The sequence below is a fragment of the Ctenocephalides felis genome, unplaced genomic scaffold (genome assembly GCF_003426905.1).
Source record: "Ctenocephalides felis isolate EL2017-DRISC unplaced genomic scaffold, ASM342690v1 CF-g0.4_SCAFFOLD_03573, whole genome shotgun sequence".
Classification (NCBI taxonomy): Eukaryota; Metazoa; Arthropoda; class Insecta; order Siphonaptera; family Pulicidae; genus Ctenocephalides; species Ctenocephalides felis.
Genome location: NW_020539727.1, coordinates 23,609,444 through 23,631,082, shown reverse-complemented (window position 1 = coordinate 23,631,082; position 21,639 = coordinate 23,609,444). Strand labels below are relative to the sequence as shown.

The 21,639-nt window shown below is 28.5% G+C and overlaps 1 protein-coding gene and 1 non-coding gene across 2 annotated transcripts; both read left to right on the top strand.

Annotated features, from left to right (window-relative positions):
- The first annotated feature begins 1,070 nt into the window (after positions 1-1,070).
- Trnai-uau lies at positions 1,071-1,161 on the top strand. Its single transcript is given in 2 exon segments — positions 1,071-1,108; positions 1,126-1,161. It is a non-coding gene; the product is annotated as a tRNA-Ile (tRNA).
- A 2,554-nt stretch (positions 1,162-3,715) lies between these two features.
- On the top strand, positions 3,716-17,174 carry LOC113389126 (prolyl 4-hydroxylase subunit alpha-1-like; the record flags this gene model as incomplete). Its single annotated transcript, XM_026626179.1, is given in 11 exon segments — positions 3,716-3,916; positions 5,648-5,799; positions 5,879-6,035; positions 6,093-6,271; positions 7,413-7,564; positions 9,187-9,360; positions 11,401-11,487; positions 11,676-11,900; positions 14,060-14,125; positions 14,796-14,961; positions 16,858-17,174. Coding segments are annotated over 11 exon segments (1,647 nt in total). The 3' UTR covers positions 16,953-17,174.
- Positions 17,175-21,639: the final 4,465 nt, after the last annotated feature.

The following is a 21,639-nucleotide window of genomic DNA, read 5'->3' as shown; positions in this document are numbered from 1 at the left end:
ATAGAAAATTGTTGAATGAATATATTTATACAGAAACAAAGTTATGTATGTGGATCCGTGATTTATTTGTTGGATCTATTGTAACTTTTAAACCGTTGGTTTAATGTAAATGAAATATTTGGTAAATATGTGTAAAATTCAATTACCTATATTAATTTTTAACAACATATGACCCTAGGTCAACTCGGTATTCTTAAAAATCGCATTTTAAAGTAGATAATTAACTCGAGCACGTATGGTCATGCATTTGTTCAGTAAATCTATTGTAACTTTTAAAATAATCACTTTATATTAATCGAATATTCTACAAATTTGTACAAAATTGAATAAAAAATAATATTTTCTAATGCCACAAGAACCTACAGCAACTCGGTATACTTTAAAATCATCATTGAAAGTAGATAAGTAACTCGAGTCATTGAAAATAGACAAGTAACTCGAGCACTTTTAAAATAATCATTTTATATTAATCAAATATTCAGCAAATTTGTACAAAATTGAATAATCTAAAATATTTTTTTAATATCACAAAAACCTACAACAACTCGGTATACTTAAAAATTGCATTTGAAAGTAGATCAGTAACACGTGTATGTAGAAAAATCGTCATTGATATAGATAAGTAACTTAATTGGGTATGGCCATGCATTTGTTTATTATATCTCTTGTAACTTTTAAAATAAGAACTTAATGTTATACAAATATTCTACAAATTTGTACAAAATTGAATAAGAAATAATATTTTCTAATATCACAAGAACCTACAACAAATCGGTATACTTAAAAATCGCATATGAAAGTATATAAGTAACTCGAATACGTAGAAAAATCGTCATTGATATAGATAAGTAACTTGAACGGGTATGGCCATGCATTTGTTTATTATATCTCTTGTAACTTTGAAAATAATCACTTTATATTAATTAAATATTCTACAAATTTGTACAAAATTTAATAAGAAATAATATTTTCTAATATCACAAGGACCTACATCAACTCGGTATACTTAAAAATCGTCATTGAAAATAGGCAGTGCCTTATCTTTTACAATTTTTCGGGCGTTCGGCGTGTCCCCAGTGGCGCAATTGGTTAGCGCACGGTACTTATAAGACAGTATTCAGAGCGATGCCGGGGTTGTGAGTTCGAGCCTCACCTGGGGAAGATTTTTACTCGGAAAATTATTTTTTTTCGTGAAAATTAAGGGAAAAACATTTTTGACGACAGGGGAAGAAAATTTATTTAAAAAATGATGCGATAGAAGTAAAAACTAGTGTTAATTCCATGGGACTTTGTTGCAATTTGAGATAAAGGAAATGAAAATTTATTAAGAAGAAATTAAGTTAATCTATTTTTTGAATATAATTTTAAAGTACACCGAGTTGTTGTAGAGTTATGTGATATTAAAAATTTTTTTTTCTTATTCAATTTTGTACAAATTTGCAGAATATTTGATTAATATAAAGTGATTATTTTAAAAATTACGAGAGATGTAATAAACAAATGCATGACCATACGCCTTCAAGTTGCTTATCTATATCAATGACGATTTTTCTACGTACTCGAGTTACTTATCTACTTTGAAATGCGATTTTTAAGTATACCGAATTGTTGTAGGTTATAGTGATATTAGAAAATATTATAGATTATTCAATTTTGTACAAATTTGCAAAATATTTTATGTACATTGCAAGTACCATTTAAAAGTTTCAAGAGATATAATAAATAAATGCATAAAAATTAATTGCATACTTCACAATTGCAGCAGCTTCAATATAAACGACGCCCACAAAAAAATTCTTTACTCGTTTGCCAATTTAAAGTATACCCATTTGCTGTAGGGTTATATGATATTAGACAACATTATAGATAATTTAATTTTGTATAAATTTTCCGAATATTTGACTAATTTTAGACGTACTGTTTAAAAGTTACAAGATATATAATACACGTTAGTCACGATTAAATTAGCATCACTAACACTGTTTTCAAATGCTCTTTTAGAGTACACCGAGATTTTCTAGGTGATTATAATATTAACAAGTGTTAAATTTTATTAAAAATTTGCACAAAGTTGTCAAATATTTTATTTATATTAGATGAACGAAAAGTTGCAAGGGTTAAAATAAATAAATACACTGAGGAACGCACATAGAGTTAATAATTTTAGATACAAACTTTCAATTGCAATTTTAAAGTATACTGAGTTGCTTTAGGGTATTATAATATTAGAAAATATTATTTATTCTTCAATTTTGTACAAATTTTCTAAATATTTCATTAACATTAAATTCTTATTTTGAAACTTACAAGAAATATAATAAACAAATGCATGGCCATACGCCTTCAAATTGCTTATCTATTTCAATGACGATTTTTCTACGTACTCGAGTTGCTTACCTACTTTCAATGTTAATTTTTGAGTATACCGAGTTGTTGTAGGTTTTTGTGATATTAGAAAATATTATAGATTATTCAATTTTATACAAATTTGCAGAATATTTGATTAACATTAAATTCTTATTTGAAAAGTTACAAGAGATATAATAAACAAATGCATGGCCATACTTATCTACTTTCAAATGCGATTTTTAAGTATACCGAGTTGTTATAGGTTATTGTGATATTAGAAAATATTATTTCTTATTCAATTTTGTACAAATTTGCAGAATATTCCAATAATATAAAGTGATTATTTTAAAAGTTACAAGAGATATACTAAATAAATGCGTGACCATACGTACTCGAGTTACTTATCTATTTTCTATGACGAGTTTTAAGTATATCGAGTTGTTGTAGGTGTTTGTAGTATTAAAAGAATTCTCTAGTTTATTTAATTTTGTACGAATTTGCTTAATATTTCATTAATATTAAATTAACTTAACCAGAACAAAATTAAATTCATTCAAACTTCAAAAATTGCATGACATTTTTATTTTTAACATTCTCCAGGTTTAAATGCTCGTAGAAACTTTATAGAAAATTTTATAGAAAATCAACTTTGCTAACACCAAAAAATTCTATTTCTATCAAGATAAAAATTACAATCTACGAACTAAAGAAAACGCAACTTTACTGCAATAGTGTAGAAAAGAACTATCCATAAAAAAAATCAGTTTATTAATTTATAAATTAATTATACCATTCTATAGAAAATTTTATCACAAATCAACTTTGCTAACACCAGGAAAATTTATCTCCATCGAGACAAATGTTACAATTTACGAACTAAAAAAAAACGTAACTTTACTGCAATAGTGTATAAAAGAAATATCCATAAAAAATCAGTTTACTCCAAAAACTTTGTAGAATGGAAAAAATAAATTACACCATTTTATAGCAAATTTTATCCCGAAGAAACTTTCCTAACATTACAAAATTCCATCTCAATTGCAACAAAAGTTATAAACCACTAACCAAAAATGTAACTGCTTCACCACCTGAGTTGTCACATTTTTATTTTTAGCATTTTCCAGGTTTAAATACTAGTAGAAACTTCATAGAATATTCTACAAAAATTTCAATTTTACACCATTTTATAGCAAATTTTATCCCAAATAAACTTTCCTAACACTAAAAAAATCCATCTCAATAGCAACAAAAGTTATAAACCACAAACCAAAAAAAATGCATTTTCTTCACCACCTGAGTTGTCACACGTTTTTAGTTGTTCATCCAAAATTTATCACCTCAATTTAATTTTTTTTTTGCAGAATTTCACCAAGATGGCCAGTAAAAGTCTAATGCTACCCATTCTAGTCACATTCACCACCGTCCTGGTGACTTTATCCAGTGTTCAAGGAGAATTGTACACTGCCCTGGTCGAAATGGAAGATTTGCTGATCACCGAAAGCGTTTTGGTGGACGCTCTTGATGGTTTTATAAGTGTTCAGGAACAGAGATTGGAGATTCTGAAGAGGTAAGGGATGATTTAGGCCGAAATTTAACCAAAAAATGCCAACTAGTTGGTATTGGTATTTTGCCTTAAGGCAAGTTACATGAACTTCCCGATATGTGTAAATAATCGACTAAATCAATAAAATATAAATTAATTTATGAGTGATTAAAAGTATTCCGAGTGGATTTATTACACGTAATTGAAAACAAACGAACACGTTAACTCGGAGTATTTTCTAGGAGCAAATTTTCAAAAATCAACAATTTTTATAATTGAACTAGTTTCCGTAGGACTTTAATGCCTCAGTATGTTTATTAAGACCAAGTTTTCTATCGTTATACCAAGTAAATCGTCTAATTTATATTTTAAGAGGCACAACTAGTGTGAAATTTTCAAAAAATCGAATTTTCAATTTTTTCATATTTAGATAGGTTATACCTTTAAAAATAACATACCAAAATGTTAAATCGATATCTTAAATAGTTTTCGAGTCACAGCCATTTAAAGAGTATATGTATAGTTTACGCGTTTTTCTCGAAATAGCATTTTCCGAATTTGCTGCAGCAATTACTCAAAAACAAATGATCCGATCACTATCAAATTTTTTTTACATGTTCTATATATAGTTCTCCGTAAAATGAACTATCGATTTTTTGATCGGATCAAAAATCGAATTTTGGCAGGCCAAAAACGACCAAAATTTTGATTAAAATTCGACTTTTTAAAAAAAAAATGCCGTCATTTTGTCAATTTTTGATCCTTTTTATCGTAGTTTATTTTACAGACAATATTATCTAGTTTAACGAGATTTTTTTTTTTAAATTTCATCCACGTAGAAGGCCGGAATCACTGCAGCAGTGAAGGGCCTTTTTTTGTCACGCCCGTTGGAGATGGACTATAACTTAAAAAATATTTAATTTTTTTCTTCAAAAATTTTACTATGTATTCTTAAAACATGTATAAATATATTACTATAATTTTGAAATGATTGATAGAGTAGTTTTTTCAATATAAATTCCCAAAAATCACTTTTTTTTAGGCGGGTACACTTGTTGTGCCCCTTAACAAACGTGAAAAAAACTACTCCTTGTTTTAAACTTTGATGAATTTTTAAAATTAAACTACTTGTCGTTAGGCCGTAATATTTCAATAAGTTGTGTAAAACATTGATATATATCATTAAAAAAAGTTTCATAAAAATTGGCTCAATTTTTTTTTCAACAACGAATTACAAGAAAACGGCCCGGCCGATCTTTACCAAAAACTAATCAGGTCGATTCCCAACCAATATCTTTCGAACGATTTTTGAATTTTCAAAATCGATTCAGAATTGCGGGCTAAAACGTGGACGAAAGACTCTGCTATTTACGAAGAAACGGCTTGGCTGATCGTCGCGCAAAATTGCTAAACGCTAGTCCTCATCGAGATACATCGAATGGCTTATAAATTTTTGAAATCATCCATCCGTTTTTGAGAAAACGTCGATTTACGGCAAAAAATCTGTTCACACACACACACACACACACACATACTTTTTCCTTAAATTTGGTCTCATTCGATTCAGAATGGCTTGAGACGTCGGGAAAACATAAAATTAGCGAATCGTATTTTTTGATGAAAACATAAACTTCTACTTCGGGAAGTTAAAAAGTTGATTGAAAATGCTACTACTCCGAAAATCAGCATCCTCAAAATTGTTTGTGGAACAAGGATGGTGCTGGGTTTTTGGTTTAAGTTCTAATTTTTCTGTAGGAAATCTTTGGAGTATCAAAGAGAGCATGCAGATGCAGCTAAGGATATTCAGACTTACGTATCTAATCCTATAAATGCCTATTTGTTGACCAAGAGACTTACTACAGATTGGAAGGCCATCGAAAGTATGATGCTGGAGGATGTTGGCAGAGGTGAAAACCGTAGATTACCATCATTTTTCTTTAACCAAAATTTCACCAGGACTTGTAAACCATCTATTGTCCCTTTTAGAATTTGTGTCAAACATTACCAGACTTCGTGACGACCTAAAATTCCCTTCAGACGAAGATTTGAATGGTGCAGCAGTTGCCCTGATGAGATTGCAGGATACTTACAAATTAGAGACGTCTAGTGTTGCCAGAGGTGAACTGAATGGCGTCCAATACAGGTAAGGAAAGTAACAGATTTTAATGGTTCTTGGACTGATAGTTGTTTTTTTTTCTAGTACTGCCCTGACAGCTGGTGATTGCTTCGAATTGGGCAGACAGTCTTACAACAATGGTGATTTTTACCATACAGTTCTTTGGATGCAGGAGGCCATGCAAAGGTTGCAAATGGAGAAAAATAAGACGACGACCAGGGAAGATATTTTGGAATATTTGGCCTTTTCCACCTACATGCAAGGTACATAGTAGAGAATGCAATACCGATGAAAAATTTCAATACCGGTATTTCGGTAATTTTTCATTTTAAAACCGGAATACCGGTAAATTACAGGTATTTTTTGATCTTAAACAAACGTAAACAAAATTGAAAGTTACTAGTACAAATATTAAAAAAATGTATATACAACTACAACTATATTCAACTAAACAATAAAAACAATAAAATAAAACAATAAGTTTATTTTTTAAATAATAATTCAACAAAATTATATCCAATTCAATTAATTCATTATCACTATCGAGTATATTGAGTACTTTTCACCAAAAACAAACTTATGAGTAAGGAAGACCAAAAACTCAAAAAAGATCATATTACATTAATATAATAAATTGTATTGTCTGTATCCAATGTGTTAAATTAGCATAATCTACAATATTTTAAAAAAATAATTTTTCTACACTAATTTAAGATCGGATTTTTTGTCGAGATAAATAATAAGTTACTATAATTGCTGAGAATTGTTATTTAAAACAATGTTATGCTTCTATAGTATTTTCAAACTTTAAAAAGATTTTCGAAAAATAATATTTTATACTTGTAATGAGAAGCAAAAGTATTTATTAATTATCATAATTATTATGCATAAAGCTAGAAAAAAATTAAGATTGCGCAGAGGTAATCTGTATGATATAAAATATTTTGGCGCAAATATCACTTAAAAAACCGTTACATTTTTACAAAAGATGAAACAAACATCATTATCTATCAGTCCGATTCTATTTATTGTAACCCGATATGAAGCCCTTTGGAAAGCAATAAATATTCAGTTTAATGACGAGTTGAGATAATATTTGACATTTGTTTATCTTATATAATCACTTGAAGATGTAGCTGTTTATGCGATTATGGAATTTAAAGATAAATTTGTTCCGAGAAATTTAAACTTTATTGTATTATGTATCAAATAGCGCTTATATAAAAATACCGAAATAAATAAATAATTTTTGGGGTAAATACCGGTAAAAACACCGCCGAAAAATCGGGGGGTTTACCGGTAATTCGGTATACCGGTATACCGGTATTGCATTTCCTAGTACATAGCAAAATAAATTGACAGTGCAACTTGGTCTACTATTAAAGTTTGTATATTTTTTTCCAGGTAATTTACCATCAGCTCTAGCAATGACAAACGAGTTATTGGAAATCGTGCCGAATCATCAGAGAGCTTTAGGAAATAAAGTCTACTACGAAAATAAAATGGTTGAGGAAAAAGTTATACCAAGTTTGGAGGAGAAGATCAATGAGGAACAGGTATGTACAAAAAAATTTTTACTTGTTAACTTCCCGTAGGGTAGTTATAGTAATGGACCGAAAATCGAAAATGAAAATTTTTGCATTTCTCGACGTTTTGAAGGTTTCTCAACATTTTACTGGCATACCTCAGAAAAATTGGATGTGTGTGTGTTTACTTTCAAATATGATGTCGAGTTAAAAAAGAACCTTTAGATTGCTGCAATAACATCAAAAAGTCTAATATTACGATTAGAAATGACTTCTACTGGGTTTGCTTTCTAATATCCAACTGTTAACAAAAAATTACTTTAGTTGGTTTTTTATATGTTTAGTTTCTTCAAAAGTTTTTGTACAAAAAAAATCCGGTTCGATTATGTCAAGATTTGGCAAAGTTAGTTCCGTGGCGCTACGGTACGAGCTTTGGTCTCGCAATCATAGATATACTGTGATATCATGATGTAATGATATCAGATTTTTGCTTGAGTAAAAATTGCAAATTATTTTTTTAAATTGCCAATTGTCAGGGTTTTACACACATGACGAGCAAACACATCAAAACGCAAAATTCTGCCACTTATCCATGACGAGTATATACGTCAATCACATTTAACTAGTCAAATTATATCACATTTAACTAGTCATTTATCATCGAAAATGTGATGAATTTTATAATTAGTTTATATAGATATAAACAGTGGTAAATTACCTAAGCTGATTAAATACAGATTTATTTTATAATTCATTTAATAAATTTGATTTGTGATTAATTCTAAAATATTTATTACACAGATAGAAATAGAAATTATTTTTTGAAAGTTGATTTTTTTACGAATGAAATTTGTGTGTATGTGTTATCATACAAATGCAGTACTATCACTTTATCTTATTTTCCTATAATAAATCTTATTTGAATCTCTGTGTGTGTCAATGTAAGTTAATTCATTTGAAATCCATTTAAATTAATTACATTACATGAATTGATGTATTGATAAAATGCCAATTCAAGAATATATTCTAAATGAAGATAGAATAAGATTCTAGTGAAGTAAATATAAAGATTTTAGAAATATAATCTTTTTTTCTTTTTCCATAAAATATTTTTGTAATTTTGGATTAAAAATTCAAAAAATTACCCAGGCTAAGCACAGTCTAAGCGCCACTCTGGTACAAATGTTTACCCAAGTGCGTTTAGACTGTTTTTGATTCTGGAGCACTTTTCCAATTTTGTGAGAAAAACTATTGAAAAATGTGAAAGTGCCGCCAAGCTAAGCACAGTATAAGTGAACATGTCGCACAGAATTATTTGCAAATGCGTTTAGACTGTGACTATACGGGAGCACTTTTTCAATTTTGTGCAAATTCGGCAACTATTTTTTTTTTGAAATTGAATTCGAAATGAAATGACGATTGTTAATGTTCTGGAAACAAGTTGATTTATTTATGATTCACATTTGATTTGCTCAGATATAACAAGATAGCAAAAATAATGAAACAATTACAGTATTTGTAATAATATATTTGAAAACGTTTAAAACTTTTCGAATATTTCATTACGGTACGGGAAGTTCCAGCAATTTGCCTTAAGGCACGATGCCATACACCACTAGTTATTTAATATAATTTGTGATGAATATTTTTAGTATGTAGATGATGATGCTTCCGAAGAAGTCCATGTGCCTACAGAACGTGAGTTGTACGAAAAATTGTGCAGGGGTGAATTGGGTTTGGGTCCTCGCGAACAAGCTTCACTAAAATGTCATCTGGTGACCAACGATAACCCTTATTTACTTATTGGACCATTCAAAGTGGAAGAGGTAATTATGATTCATCTTCTTATATATAAAAATAAATCGCAAAGTGTGTTGGTAAGCGCATAACTCAACAACGCCTGAACCAATTTGGCCAAATCTTTTTTTAAAATGTTTGTTGGTGTCCAAGAATGGTGCTTACGGCTAGAAAACAATCGAATAATTGCCGGGAAAACCCTAAAAACAGCTTTTTCTTTTTCTCATACAAACGTTTTCTAACTAAAACGTAGAATCAATTTGAGCTTTATTGCTATTATATAAAGTTCATATTAAATTACAAGCACTCACTGTATACTCCTCCTAAAGGACTATTCGGATTTCGATAAATCTTTCTGAAATTTGTCAAGGAAATTTTTTAGGGTGTATGGGATTATAAAGTACTGGGATGTATGTGCAATATTGTATAAATTAATGGAAAAAAATGTAAAAAACGACATGTCATTGTTTGCATTGAAAACAAATGAAAACTATCATCTGCCAAAAATTTCAATTTACTTATGAACCTAGACAATATTAGAATATGTATAAAAAATTTATGATTATGAATAAGAAAAATGAAATGTCTACATTATTATTGCCAAAAAGCAGCTGAGATGTACCTGAAATTAAAATCATATAAGATAAAGTACATAGATAAGGAAATAGATAGACAACTTGGGGGATATTTTTTTTGGAGTCTATGGAATAATTTCAGAACTTTTTGCAGAAGGTTTAAATATCAGATAATTTTGGTTCATCCACATGCCGATATATAAGTTTAAATCCTTTATATCTTACTTATATGTAATAAGCTTAATATATAAATAGAAAAAAACAGATAAAGAGACGTATATATAATTTCTTAATTATAGTATCATTCAATCTGCCATACATATACTGTATTTTATATTATTTTAATTTCTGACACTTATTTCTGCATTTCTTAATTTATTAATTATACGTATTTATACATGTTTAAATGTATTATTTAACATAATAAGACTCTAAAACTTAGTTCAATGAATAGTTTCTTTTTGAAAATATTTTGCATTCATTACGATCTCCCACATGAAAATATTCAACAAAATATAAGTTTGGACAAAATACCGATAGCATAATACTGTAAATCACCAATAAAAATAAAAAACAAAATAAGACATTAATGTATATCTTTAAGTTGAAAAATTCGTGACAATAATGAAAACTATCATTTGCCAAATAGTTCAATTTACTTACGAACCTAGACAATATTAGAATATGTATAAAAAATTTATGATTATGAATAAGGAAAATGAAATGTCTCCATTATTATTGCCAAAAAGCAGCTGAGATGTGCAAGAAATTAAAATAATATAAAATACAGTGTATGTATGGCAGATTGAATGATACACATATGAACAGGATATGACAAATTAATTCACTTGAAATATGAAATTAAGTATTAATCAGGGCAGGTCCTATCTTTGATGCGATGCATGCGAGAAATACGAGCGCACGCCTTAGGGGGCGCCAACACAAGATTCAGATATTAAATTTTCAGTATAGTTTTTTTTCAATATATAATTTATTTGCATCTTCTACTAATCTTTGCACAATATTTTTAAAATTAGTAAAAATTTCACTTTATAACAACAAATGGGAAAGTAAAGATGAATACATACAATTCGGTTCTCGCGATATCGATTAGGAGAAGTTTAAGATGCATTTTTGACATATTAAATAATAAAAAATTAAATTAATTTAATCCAACATGAAGTACCAGTGTTATGTTATGGTTATGGTTATGTTATACCGTTTAAAAGACTTCAATTTCTAATATAGTGTGGGAATTGAGCCTCATCATTTTACTTAAAGAAGTTCTACATTTAACATCGCTCATATTTTAAGTGTATATGCATTTTGGCGTGAAGAGTAAATTAAAAAACGATAATTATTATTTTTAGGTAAACGGTAAATATTAGTATATTATATTAAAAAATTGTAGACACGGGTACAGGACAACGTCTGTTGGGTCATCTAGTATATTATAAATATGTATTTATGTATGTAACTTATTGTAATTTCTAGGTCCACAGGTTCCCTAGGATTCTAATCTTCCACGACATAATATACGACACTGAAATTGCGACGATTAAAAGAATGGCACAACCAAGGGTAAGAACTTAGATTAATTTTTTATTTTTTTTATTATCTCTTTGATTTACAACTGTCCAGTAAAGGACATTCAATAAATTTGATGAATTTACAATAGTCGGCTGAAAAGGGACATTGTATACTACTTAGAATTTTTACGAAACAAACATGAAGTATTTTTTTACCCCATATTTCTATTTCTCTTTTAGTTTAAAAGGGCGACGGTGCAAAATTACAAGACTGGCGAGTTGGAGACTGCAAATTACAGGATCAGCAAATCGGCCTGGTTGAAATCTGAAGAACATAGACATGTCTATGCAGTCGCAGAACGTGTTAGGATGATGACAGGATTGGAGGTTGATACTGCCGAGGAATTGCAGGTGGTCAACTATGGTATTGGAGGACATTATGAACCGCATTTCGATTTCGCAAGGGTAAGGGATGAAAAGCTTAGTGATATATTTGGCTTACAATACCGGAATTCCGTAATCCCGAATACCGGGATTCCGGACGATTTTTGTCCGGTATTCAATACGGGTATTGAGACAATAATACCGGTATTTCGGGATTATCAAAAATTTTGTTAAAAATTTAACTCTCGGAATACACTTACACAGTTTCCAAACGGTGTATGTGTATTGCCGACTCGGCTCAGCTTAGTATGACCTTGTCGATGTGTATATTTAATTATAATTATCTATATTGTATACCTGTAGATATCAACACTTCACAAAGACTTATATAAATGAATAAATAAAATAATTCTATATGAACAATTTCGAATACCGGTATTCAGATTTTAGTACGGTATTGGAAGCCCTAGTGATATATGTGAAATTTTTATAAAATTAGGTTCAGGATGACTGAGGATCAGCCAAAATTTAAATTTTAAACTCATGAAAAAGCTTATATTTTGGTTCAAAAAACTTATTTATTTATTAAGGGTTGTCCACCCTCAACAATTCTTTATTTTGGCATAAATTTTCGGTATTATTAACTTCCCGTAGGGTGGTTATAATAATCGGCCGGAAATCGAAAATGAAAATCTTTGCATTTCTTGACGTTTTGAAGGTTTCCGAACATTTTGGCATACCACAGAAACCAAATGGATGTGTGTGTGTTTTGTATGTCCGCATTTTTTCGTCCACGTTTGCGGGCGCACGGATCAACCGATTTGAATGGTTTAAAAAACATTCGATCTCTATTGATAGGGAGATGTGCTGATTAGTTTTTGTCAAAGGCAGGTCGGAGCAAAGAGTGCAGAAAATACAAATCGAGTTTTTGAAAGAAATACTAAATAAACGCACTCTTTATGACTTATTTACATTTTATCAAATGCAATTCGTAGTTTTTGGTAGGGTTTTTAAAGTATACCGAGATGCTATAGGGTCTTACTATGTTAGACAATATTATTTAGAATTTAATTTTATACAAATTTTTCTAATACATCATTTATTTTTAACAAATATTTTAAAAGTTATTCAAGATGTAATAAATAAATGCTCTTCGGATGAATAAAATTAAACGAATTTAGACTATTCCGGATTATTTTATTAGAAAAATTGGTAAAGTATCTAATTTGGTATAAATTCACTATTAATATTTGTATGTATTTATTTTATTGTAACTATAAATGAATGTAACCCATAAAATCTTACAATGGCTAATAACTAGATACTTAACTTTAAATTTCACATTTTTTTTACATTATACAGTTATAAAACGTTATATACTTTAAACGGAATATCCGATTTGAATGATCTAAAAAACATTCAATTTGTAATGATTGGGAGAAGAGGTGATTAGTTTTTGGCAAAGACAGGTCCCGCCACTTCGAAGATACAGAGCTAAATGTGCAAAAAATGGCAGTTGTAGTGTGAACTAAGCGTCCGATTTGAATGATCTGAAAAACTTTCTGCTAGTATTGACAAAACAATTGCTTTCGAGAATAAAAAAATATTACATCTTTTTTTATTTTCCATAAAATATTTTTGTAATTTTGGATTAAAAATTCAAAAAATTACCCAGGCTAAGCACAGTCTAAGCGCCACTCTGGTATAAATGCGTTACCCAAGTGCGTTTAGACTGTTTATGTACTGGAGCACTTTTCCAATTTTGTGTGAAAACTATTGAAAAATGTGAAAATGCCGCCAATCTAAGCGCAGTATAAGTGAAAATGTCGCACAGAATTATTTGCAAATGCGTTTAGACTGTGACTATACGGGAGCAGTTTTTCTATTTTGTGTAAATTAGGCAACTATTTTTTTTTTAAATTGAATTCGAAATGAAATGACGATTGTTAATGTTCTGGATATAATAAGATAGCAAAAATAATGAAAGTTACAGTATTTGTAATAGCATATTTGAAAACGTTTAAAATTTCTCGAATATTTTATTACGGTACGGGAAGTTGCAGCAATTTGCCTTAAGGCACGATGCCATACACCCCACTAATTTATTTTAGGATCAATTTTCTGTATTATTTTAATCCGGAATTAAAAAAAAATGAATATTAAAATTATCTACAAATATTTTTTATGACTTACCGGGTCGGCTAGTATATACATATTTAATATTATCTGTTTTTTCATAGAAAGAAGAAGTCAACGCTTTCAAAAGTCTAGGAACAGGAAACAGGATTGCAACAGTTTTATTCTACGTAAGTATATATAACTGAATCTCATATATATATATATATATATATATATATATATATATACATATATATATATATTATGTATATAAATGTGTGCGTGAATGCGGGTGCTGTATATATATGTGTGCGGATACAATCTTTCATCGACGATTTCGGGAGAACGGATCAACCGATTTGAATGATTCAAAAAACATTCGATTCATAATAATAGTGGTAATTAGTTTTTGGCAAAGGCAGATCCGGAAGTTTCGGAGATACGGGGCAAAAAGTGCCAAAAATGATAATGCAGTTTTTGGGAGAACCGATTGTCCGATTTTAATGATTTAAAACACATTTTATTTTTATTGACGAAATGAAGAGTTGGTTACATTTTTGCAATAAAAAAAATTAAAAAAAAAATAAATAAAAAATAATTTTAAAAAAATTGATCAAAGATGATCGTTACGTCATTATTATCGATTCATATACAAATAGAATTATTGGTAGACAAATAGAAATATATTTTGGTTAAAAATTACACAAAGTTTCTTATAATTTTATTTTGCAACAAAATAAAACGAATAACTTACAAGCCATTGAACATTTACCTTGGAACTTTTTAGCACCAACATTGAAATTACCTTTGTATGATTTTTTCTTTAATGTTTATTATTACTATTATTGTTTTATCTAGATGTCAGATGTTGCCCAAGGGGGTGCAACAGTATTTCCAGCCCTAAAGACATCCCTCTGGCCAAAAAAAGGGACTGCAGCTTTTTGGTACAATCTTCATCCGAGTGGTGAAGGAGACTATTTGACGAGACATGCTGCATGTCCTGTGCTTGCAGGATCCAAATGGGGTAAGAAATAAATAAATAAATAAATATTATATAAATATATATATATATATATATATATATATATATATTGTATGATTCTGGATTTGAAGTTGACATATGTATTAACAAAGTCTAATAATCGGGCATAACATCAATAAAAAACATGAATTTCTTTCAAAAATTTATTTTATATCCATACGTTTCGGCTATAATCCTAGCCTTCATTCAGTGGAAACTAAAAATAAAATTAAAAACTAAAACAATTGAATTGGAGTGAAAAGAAAAAATAAAATAGTAAATAGTACTTACAATTAGTTAATCTTAGTGTTAAATTGGAGAATTTTAATAATCCATGGTATCAGGACTCCACTATGTATTATAAACATTAAACTTGTAATTATACAATATTTTCACAAAATACTAATTTAAAAAATCACAATAGTATAATGTGTTGTTCGTAGACTGGTTGAAGATATAATGGAGAAAGGACTTTTTGAAAAATATTTTTTACCAAGATTCTACACATGTGTGGAACGAATTGCGAATCCTTTGCGCCTGCGTTTTTATTGTTTTGTGAGAAATTTGGAAATACTATCTAAATAAAAGAGATTTGTGTCGCACAGCGTGTTAAGTTCATTCCGTTTATTTATTGTTTTATTGTTATAAATAGTTAAAATAGATCCTTCTATAATTCTTTGTTTAAATAAATTTTGTTCGAATTGTAGTACAGTCGGGTTAGAAAAGTCCATATTGTGTTTTAAAGTATAAATATGCTCCGCAATCATAGTTTTAAATTGCCTCGGATTGTTTTTATGTTGTAAACGTTTATATAGGTTCTGGCTTGTTTCTCCTATGTAAATTAAATTACAATCTAGACAATTAATTTGATAGACGAGATTTCTGAGTCGTTCGATATTAAAAGGGGTTTTTGTTTTGGTAAAAATAGTACTAGTCGTTGTACTAAAATTGTTTACAAGTCGGAGTCCGGATTTATAAAAAAGTTTTTTCCAAGGAACAAACAATTCTTTAATGTATGGCAAACATATTACACCAGAAAGAGTTTCTGTGTCAGGTAAATCGTTTTGTACTGTGGAATTGTTCATTTTATTCAAAAGGTATGTTCGTCTGTTACTGGTTACGGAGTTTATAAGTTTTAAGGGATATATGAGTTATTTGTTAGAATTTTCGTAATTAAATTTATGTTGTTGTCCCAAAATGTTTTGTCCGATAGAAGTATTGCGTGGTCAGTTAGATTTATTATAGTACCTATTCTCATTTTGAGTGGATGATAAGAAAAATAATTAAGGTAACGTCCAGAGTTAGTTGGTTTTTGGTACCAATTTGTTATTAGTTTGTTATCAGTAGTACGTATGAGTTTTATGTCTAAGAAACTTATCGAGTTCATTGTCTCCAATTCTACTGTAAATTTTAATTTTTTATTGACGTTATTAAATTGATCAATTATCATAGTGGGTAAAAAATATTTTTTAAAATGTCCTTTCTCCATTATATCTTCAACCAGTCTACGAACTACACACTATCCAATTGTGATTTTTTAAATTAGTATTTTGTGAAAATATTGTGTAATTACAAGTTTAATGTTTATAATACATAGTGTAGTGCATTACCATATCTTGATACCATGGATTAGTAAAATTTTCCAATTTAACACTAAGATTAACTAATTGTAAGTACTATTTACTATTTTCTTTTTTCTTTTCACTCCAATTCAATTGTTTCAGTTTTAATTTTATTTTTAGTTTCCACTGAATGAAGCCTAGAATTATAGCCGATTTAAAATAAATTTTTGAAAGAAATTCACGTTTTTTATTGGTGCAATGCCCGATTATTAGACTTTGTTAATATATATATATATATATATATATATATATATATATATTAATATCTTGTTTTTAGTTTCTAATAAATGGTTACACGAACGAGGACAAGAATTTTTAAGGCCTTGCGAATTAAATCCGGAGGCTGCAGAATCGACAAGGCAACCCTTTTGACTGATGGTCATTTTACCGGTAAAAAAATTAGAATTTATAATGTAAATAAGTCATTTTATTTTTGGAATACAAAATACAACAAACCGAATGATATCTGACCTGGTAAAGATAAACGATAAATTTAAGTTTTCATTCCTTTAATTTAAAGTTACCACAAAACAAAGTCATATATATTATTTTTTTAAGCAAATCTTTTTATTTACAAGGAGAATCTAATAAAGAATATGGGATTTTTTCCACTATTCTATGTGGAGACTGAATAGTTAATCATTAATTAATAATCATAATTAATTCTTATTAATTTTCATTCATTAATTGTGTGCTTAAAAGTTTTTTGTAGTACGAAAAATTATAAGAAAGAATCTCTGATATTATTAAAATTGGTATAAAAAATGTGTGCTTAGTGGATAATAGTTTATAGATAATATATATTAATAAATATATTTGTAGAGAGAGTTTTGTAAAAGAGCAGTATGTAAATAAAAGGTTTTTTTACTATTATATGGGAGTTAAGAGATTTATTTGGGAAGTTTACAGATTTATTTTTAGAGGTTTCCATATTTATTTCAGGAGTTCAAAGTAGTTTTGATTATTTTTAACTTCCCAAAGGAGAAGTTTATGTTTTCATCAAAAAATCCAATTCGCTAATTTTATGTTTTCTCGACGTTTCAAGCCATTCTGAATCGAATGAGACCAAATTTGGAAAAAGTATGTGTGTGTGTGTATGTGAACAGATTTTTTGCCGTAAATCGACGTTTTCTTGAAACCGGCTGGACCGATTTCAAAAATTCAAAAGCCATTCGATGTATCTCGACTTTGTGGAACGATCGGCCGAGACGTTTCTTTATAAATAGCAGAAAAGTGAAAAAATTTTCCTCTACGTTTTAGCCCGCAATTCTGAACCGATTATGAAAATTCAAAAACCCTTCGAAAGGTATTGTTTGGAAATCGTGCTGATTAGTTTTTGGTAAAGATCGGCCGGGCCGTTTTCTTGTAATAAAGTGTTAAAAAAATTTTTTTTTGACGATTTTTATTATTATTTTTTTGACGGTAGATACTATAGTCTTCTAGATCATACTAAAATATTACGGCCCTACGACAATTGGTTCAACTTTGGAAATTCGTCAAAGTTTTCAAAAATTGGTATCGTTTTTTTGGCATTTGTCAAAATTAGACCTTTCATCGACGTTTTCTCAAAAACGCCTGAACCGATTTCAGAAATTTAAAAGCCATTTGATGTATTTTGGTGAGGACTATCGTTTGTCAGTTTTGTGCGACGATCTGCCAAGCCGTTTCTTTGCAATTTAAAAAAAAAAGTGTTAAACTTTTCGTCCACATTTAAGCTCATCCTACCGAACCGATTTTAAAAAATCAAAAACTGTTCGAAAGATATTAGTTGGTAATGATACTGATTAGTTTTAGTTGAAAATCTACCAAGCCGTTTTCTTGTAATGAACTGTTGTAAAAAAAATTTAAGCCGATTTTCATGGAACTTTTTTTGGCGATATACATCATGGTCTTATACAACTTACTGTAATATTACGGCCTTACGACAAGTAGTTTAATTTTAAAAATTCGTCAATTTTTGCTAAAATTATTATGTTTTTTTTTTAAAGTAGGATTGATGAAGTATATTATTTACACATTTTTTTTTTTGATTAAGTCAATTATTTACACATATCGGGAAGTTCATGTAACTTGCCTCAAGGCTAAATACCAAAACAACTAGTTTATTAATTGGCACAGGTAAGATAAGATACATTGAATATATACTAATTTTAATATTTCATTATGCTTATTTTTTTTTAGGAAACAGAGATGGGTTTTGAAGATGGAGTTATGATTAACTTCCAGAATTTGCGTAACTTTATAAGAAAATTCGGGACAATTTTTTACATTTTTTGTAACAACTTCTAAACCGGCGAATGAAATTAATTGCAAGATTCAGAAAGTAAAATTATCTAGTAGTTTCTCTAACAATATTATGTTGTTTGATCATTTTTTTTATCTAAATAATTAGCATCTAGAACACGCTCCAGGTATTCGTATTCCAGGACAAATTTTTAGTTTTTTTATCACAACTTCTAAACCGGTGAATGAAATTAATTGCGGTTTTCAGAAAGATAACTATTTCATTTTAAATTTCCATCTAAAATTCGCACTTCCTCAACTTGTCTGGTATTCCAAATCAGGAATTGCAGCGACTTTGAATTGAATTAATTGACTTGCCTTAAGGCAATTTATAAAATTTTTCCAATTTCAATTTATTCAAAAATATTTACACAAGTGTTTCAAATGAAATTTACTATTGCGAAATTAATAAATAAATTTTCAATGATGTAAATTCGCATATGCGTAAATTTACATAAATTTACGCATATTTTAATAAAATATTTATTATATTTTAGTGAAGCCAAATGAATGCACTTTTTGGAATATTATTTTTATTAAATTTTGTTATAAAAATATCAGCATGTAAATATTGTAAAATTATTTATATTGTTAAAAATGATGTGCAAATGATTATAATTAATATTTATTTTAGTGATTGATGAGCCTGTTGCTTTGTGGACGGAACCTTATGGTAATAATAAATATATATATATATATATATTAGGGTGGTCCTTAAAATGGTCATTTTCGAATTTCCTTGCTCCCAGGGGCTCAAATGGTTCCAAATAGATAAAAAACAATTCTCTGAAAGTTTTAGCTCTTAATATTAACGTTTAGATAGAGCGCAATTCAATCAAAGTTTGTATGGAAAGAGCATTGAAAAAATTTTGAAAATTTAAAAAAAATGTTTTAGGTATAACTTAGCGACAAATAAATGAGTTTTATTCATTCCTTTGTTCGCTAAATTACATCTAAAAAACATTTTTAAAATTTTTGAAAATTTTTTCATGCTATCTCCATACAAAACTTTGATTGAATTGCGCTCTATCTAAACGTTAATATTAAGAGCTAAAACTTTCAGAGAATTGTTTTTTATCTATTTGGAACCATTTGAGCCCCTGGGAGCAAGGAAATTCGAAAATGACCATTTTAAGGACCACCCTAATATATATATATATATATATATATATAAATATATATATTTGTAACAATTATAATTAGTATTTCTGTTATTTTTTGTTTATTATATTAGGTTGTCAAATATCTCCCTTCCGCTTTTTTGCTATTGGTTTATAATACAAAAAGGCGGAAGGGAGATATTTGACAACCTAATATTTGTCCATTTTTTTAGTTTGGAAGTTTCCTGGTGGAACTTTAGATTATTTGCCCTTAACCGAGAACAGAGCATTGAACAAAGGATGGACAATGGTCTCAGTACCCAAAATTCATTCAAATTTAAAGGTCTACTGCCCTTATTTTGATAAAACCGTTTGTGTCATGATAGATTCTATTGATAGAATTGTTGGAGTAACTATAATGGTGAGTAATAAGTGAAAAATTAATAACAAAACAATTTATTATTTTTTGGAAATGAATAGATTTTGAAGAATGATACCAGGACAAACAATTCACCATATAAATTTAATGAAAGTCCTTGGTTTACTGAGGTGGAAGTCAATTGGAAAAAGTACTACTTGATCAAAATATTTTTTGTGGATCACAGTAAGTACAAACATATATATATATATATATATATATATATATATATATATATATATATATATATATATCAATTTATATATTGTTTATACATCTAGATCATATAAAAAACCCAGAATACAAACAAGAAATTGCATCTTTTGGAAATATGATTAGAATTGTTGGAAAAAATAGAACAAAATTAGAAGTACCTCCAAAGGAACCAGAATTGGTGAAAAACTTTTGGGAAAAGCAAAATTGTGTTCAAAATAGAGGTATGTAATAATATTTATTATACCACAATTATTAAAACTTTAACACCGTTCTGCATATGCAATTTTGTATGCTATTTTGTTGACCTAAATTTAAGAGTCATTAGCAATTTATCTTCTAGAATTATGTGATTGTTTTTTTTTTCTAGGTACTCATTACACATATTCAAATGTGAACGATACAAATTGCAATAATTATCTACCAGTAACAATTTTGGTAAAAAACAAAGAAATTGTAGGGTTTGCATTTATCATACCAGGATCATATCACACAGGCTATATGCCGTATTTTGAAAAAACTTACAGCAATATTTTGAAAGTAAGTGAACATGAATTTATTCATATTTAATAATGACTCTGTTTAATATATTTTCAGGAAAGATTGCCTAATATGCCTAATTGTTTAAGAAATTGGAAAAAGTATGAATATTCTTCGATTTATATTGATTTGGTTCCCTTAGGATATATTAAAGCGTGTGGTGCAAATGATTCTGTAAATTCTCCTTCGGGGTTGAAAAAGTTCATGAATAGTTTCACAAATTTGTTTAAAGGTTAATGAAAACGTTTATACATAATTATTTTATTAATAAATTTTGTTTATATAACATTCATGTATTTTAAAATGTTTATACTCTTGTTTTATATTTAAAAACTACCCCTCATTTTCTATATAAGATTTTATAACTATAAAGTAAGAATCATGCTTTTGAAGTTATTTATAATAGTACATAATATATATATTTTACATAATTCTACATAAATTTTGTTTAAATAACTTTTAATTTAAAAAAAATTATACTTTAATTTTTGTATTTTAAAATTGC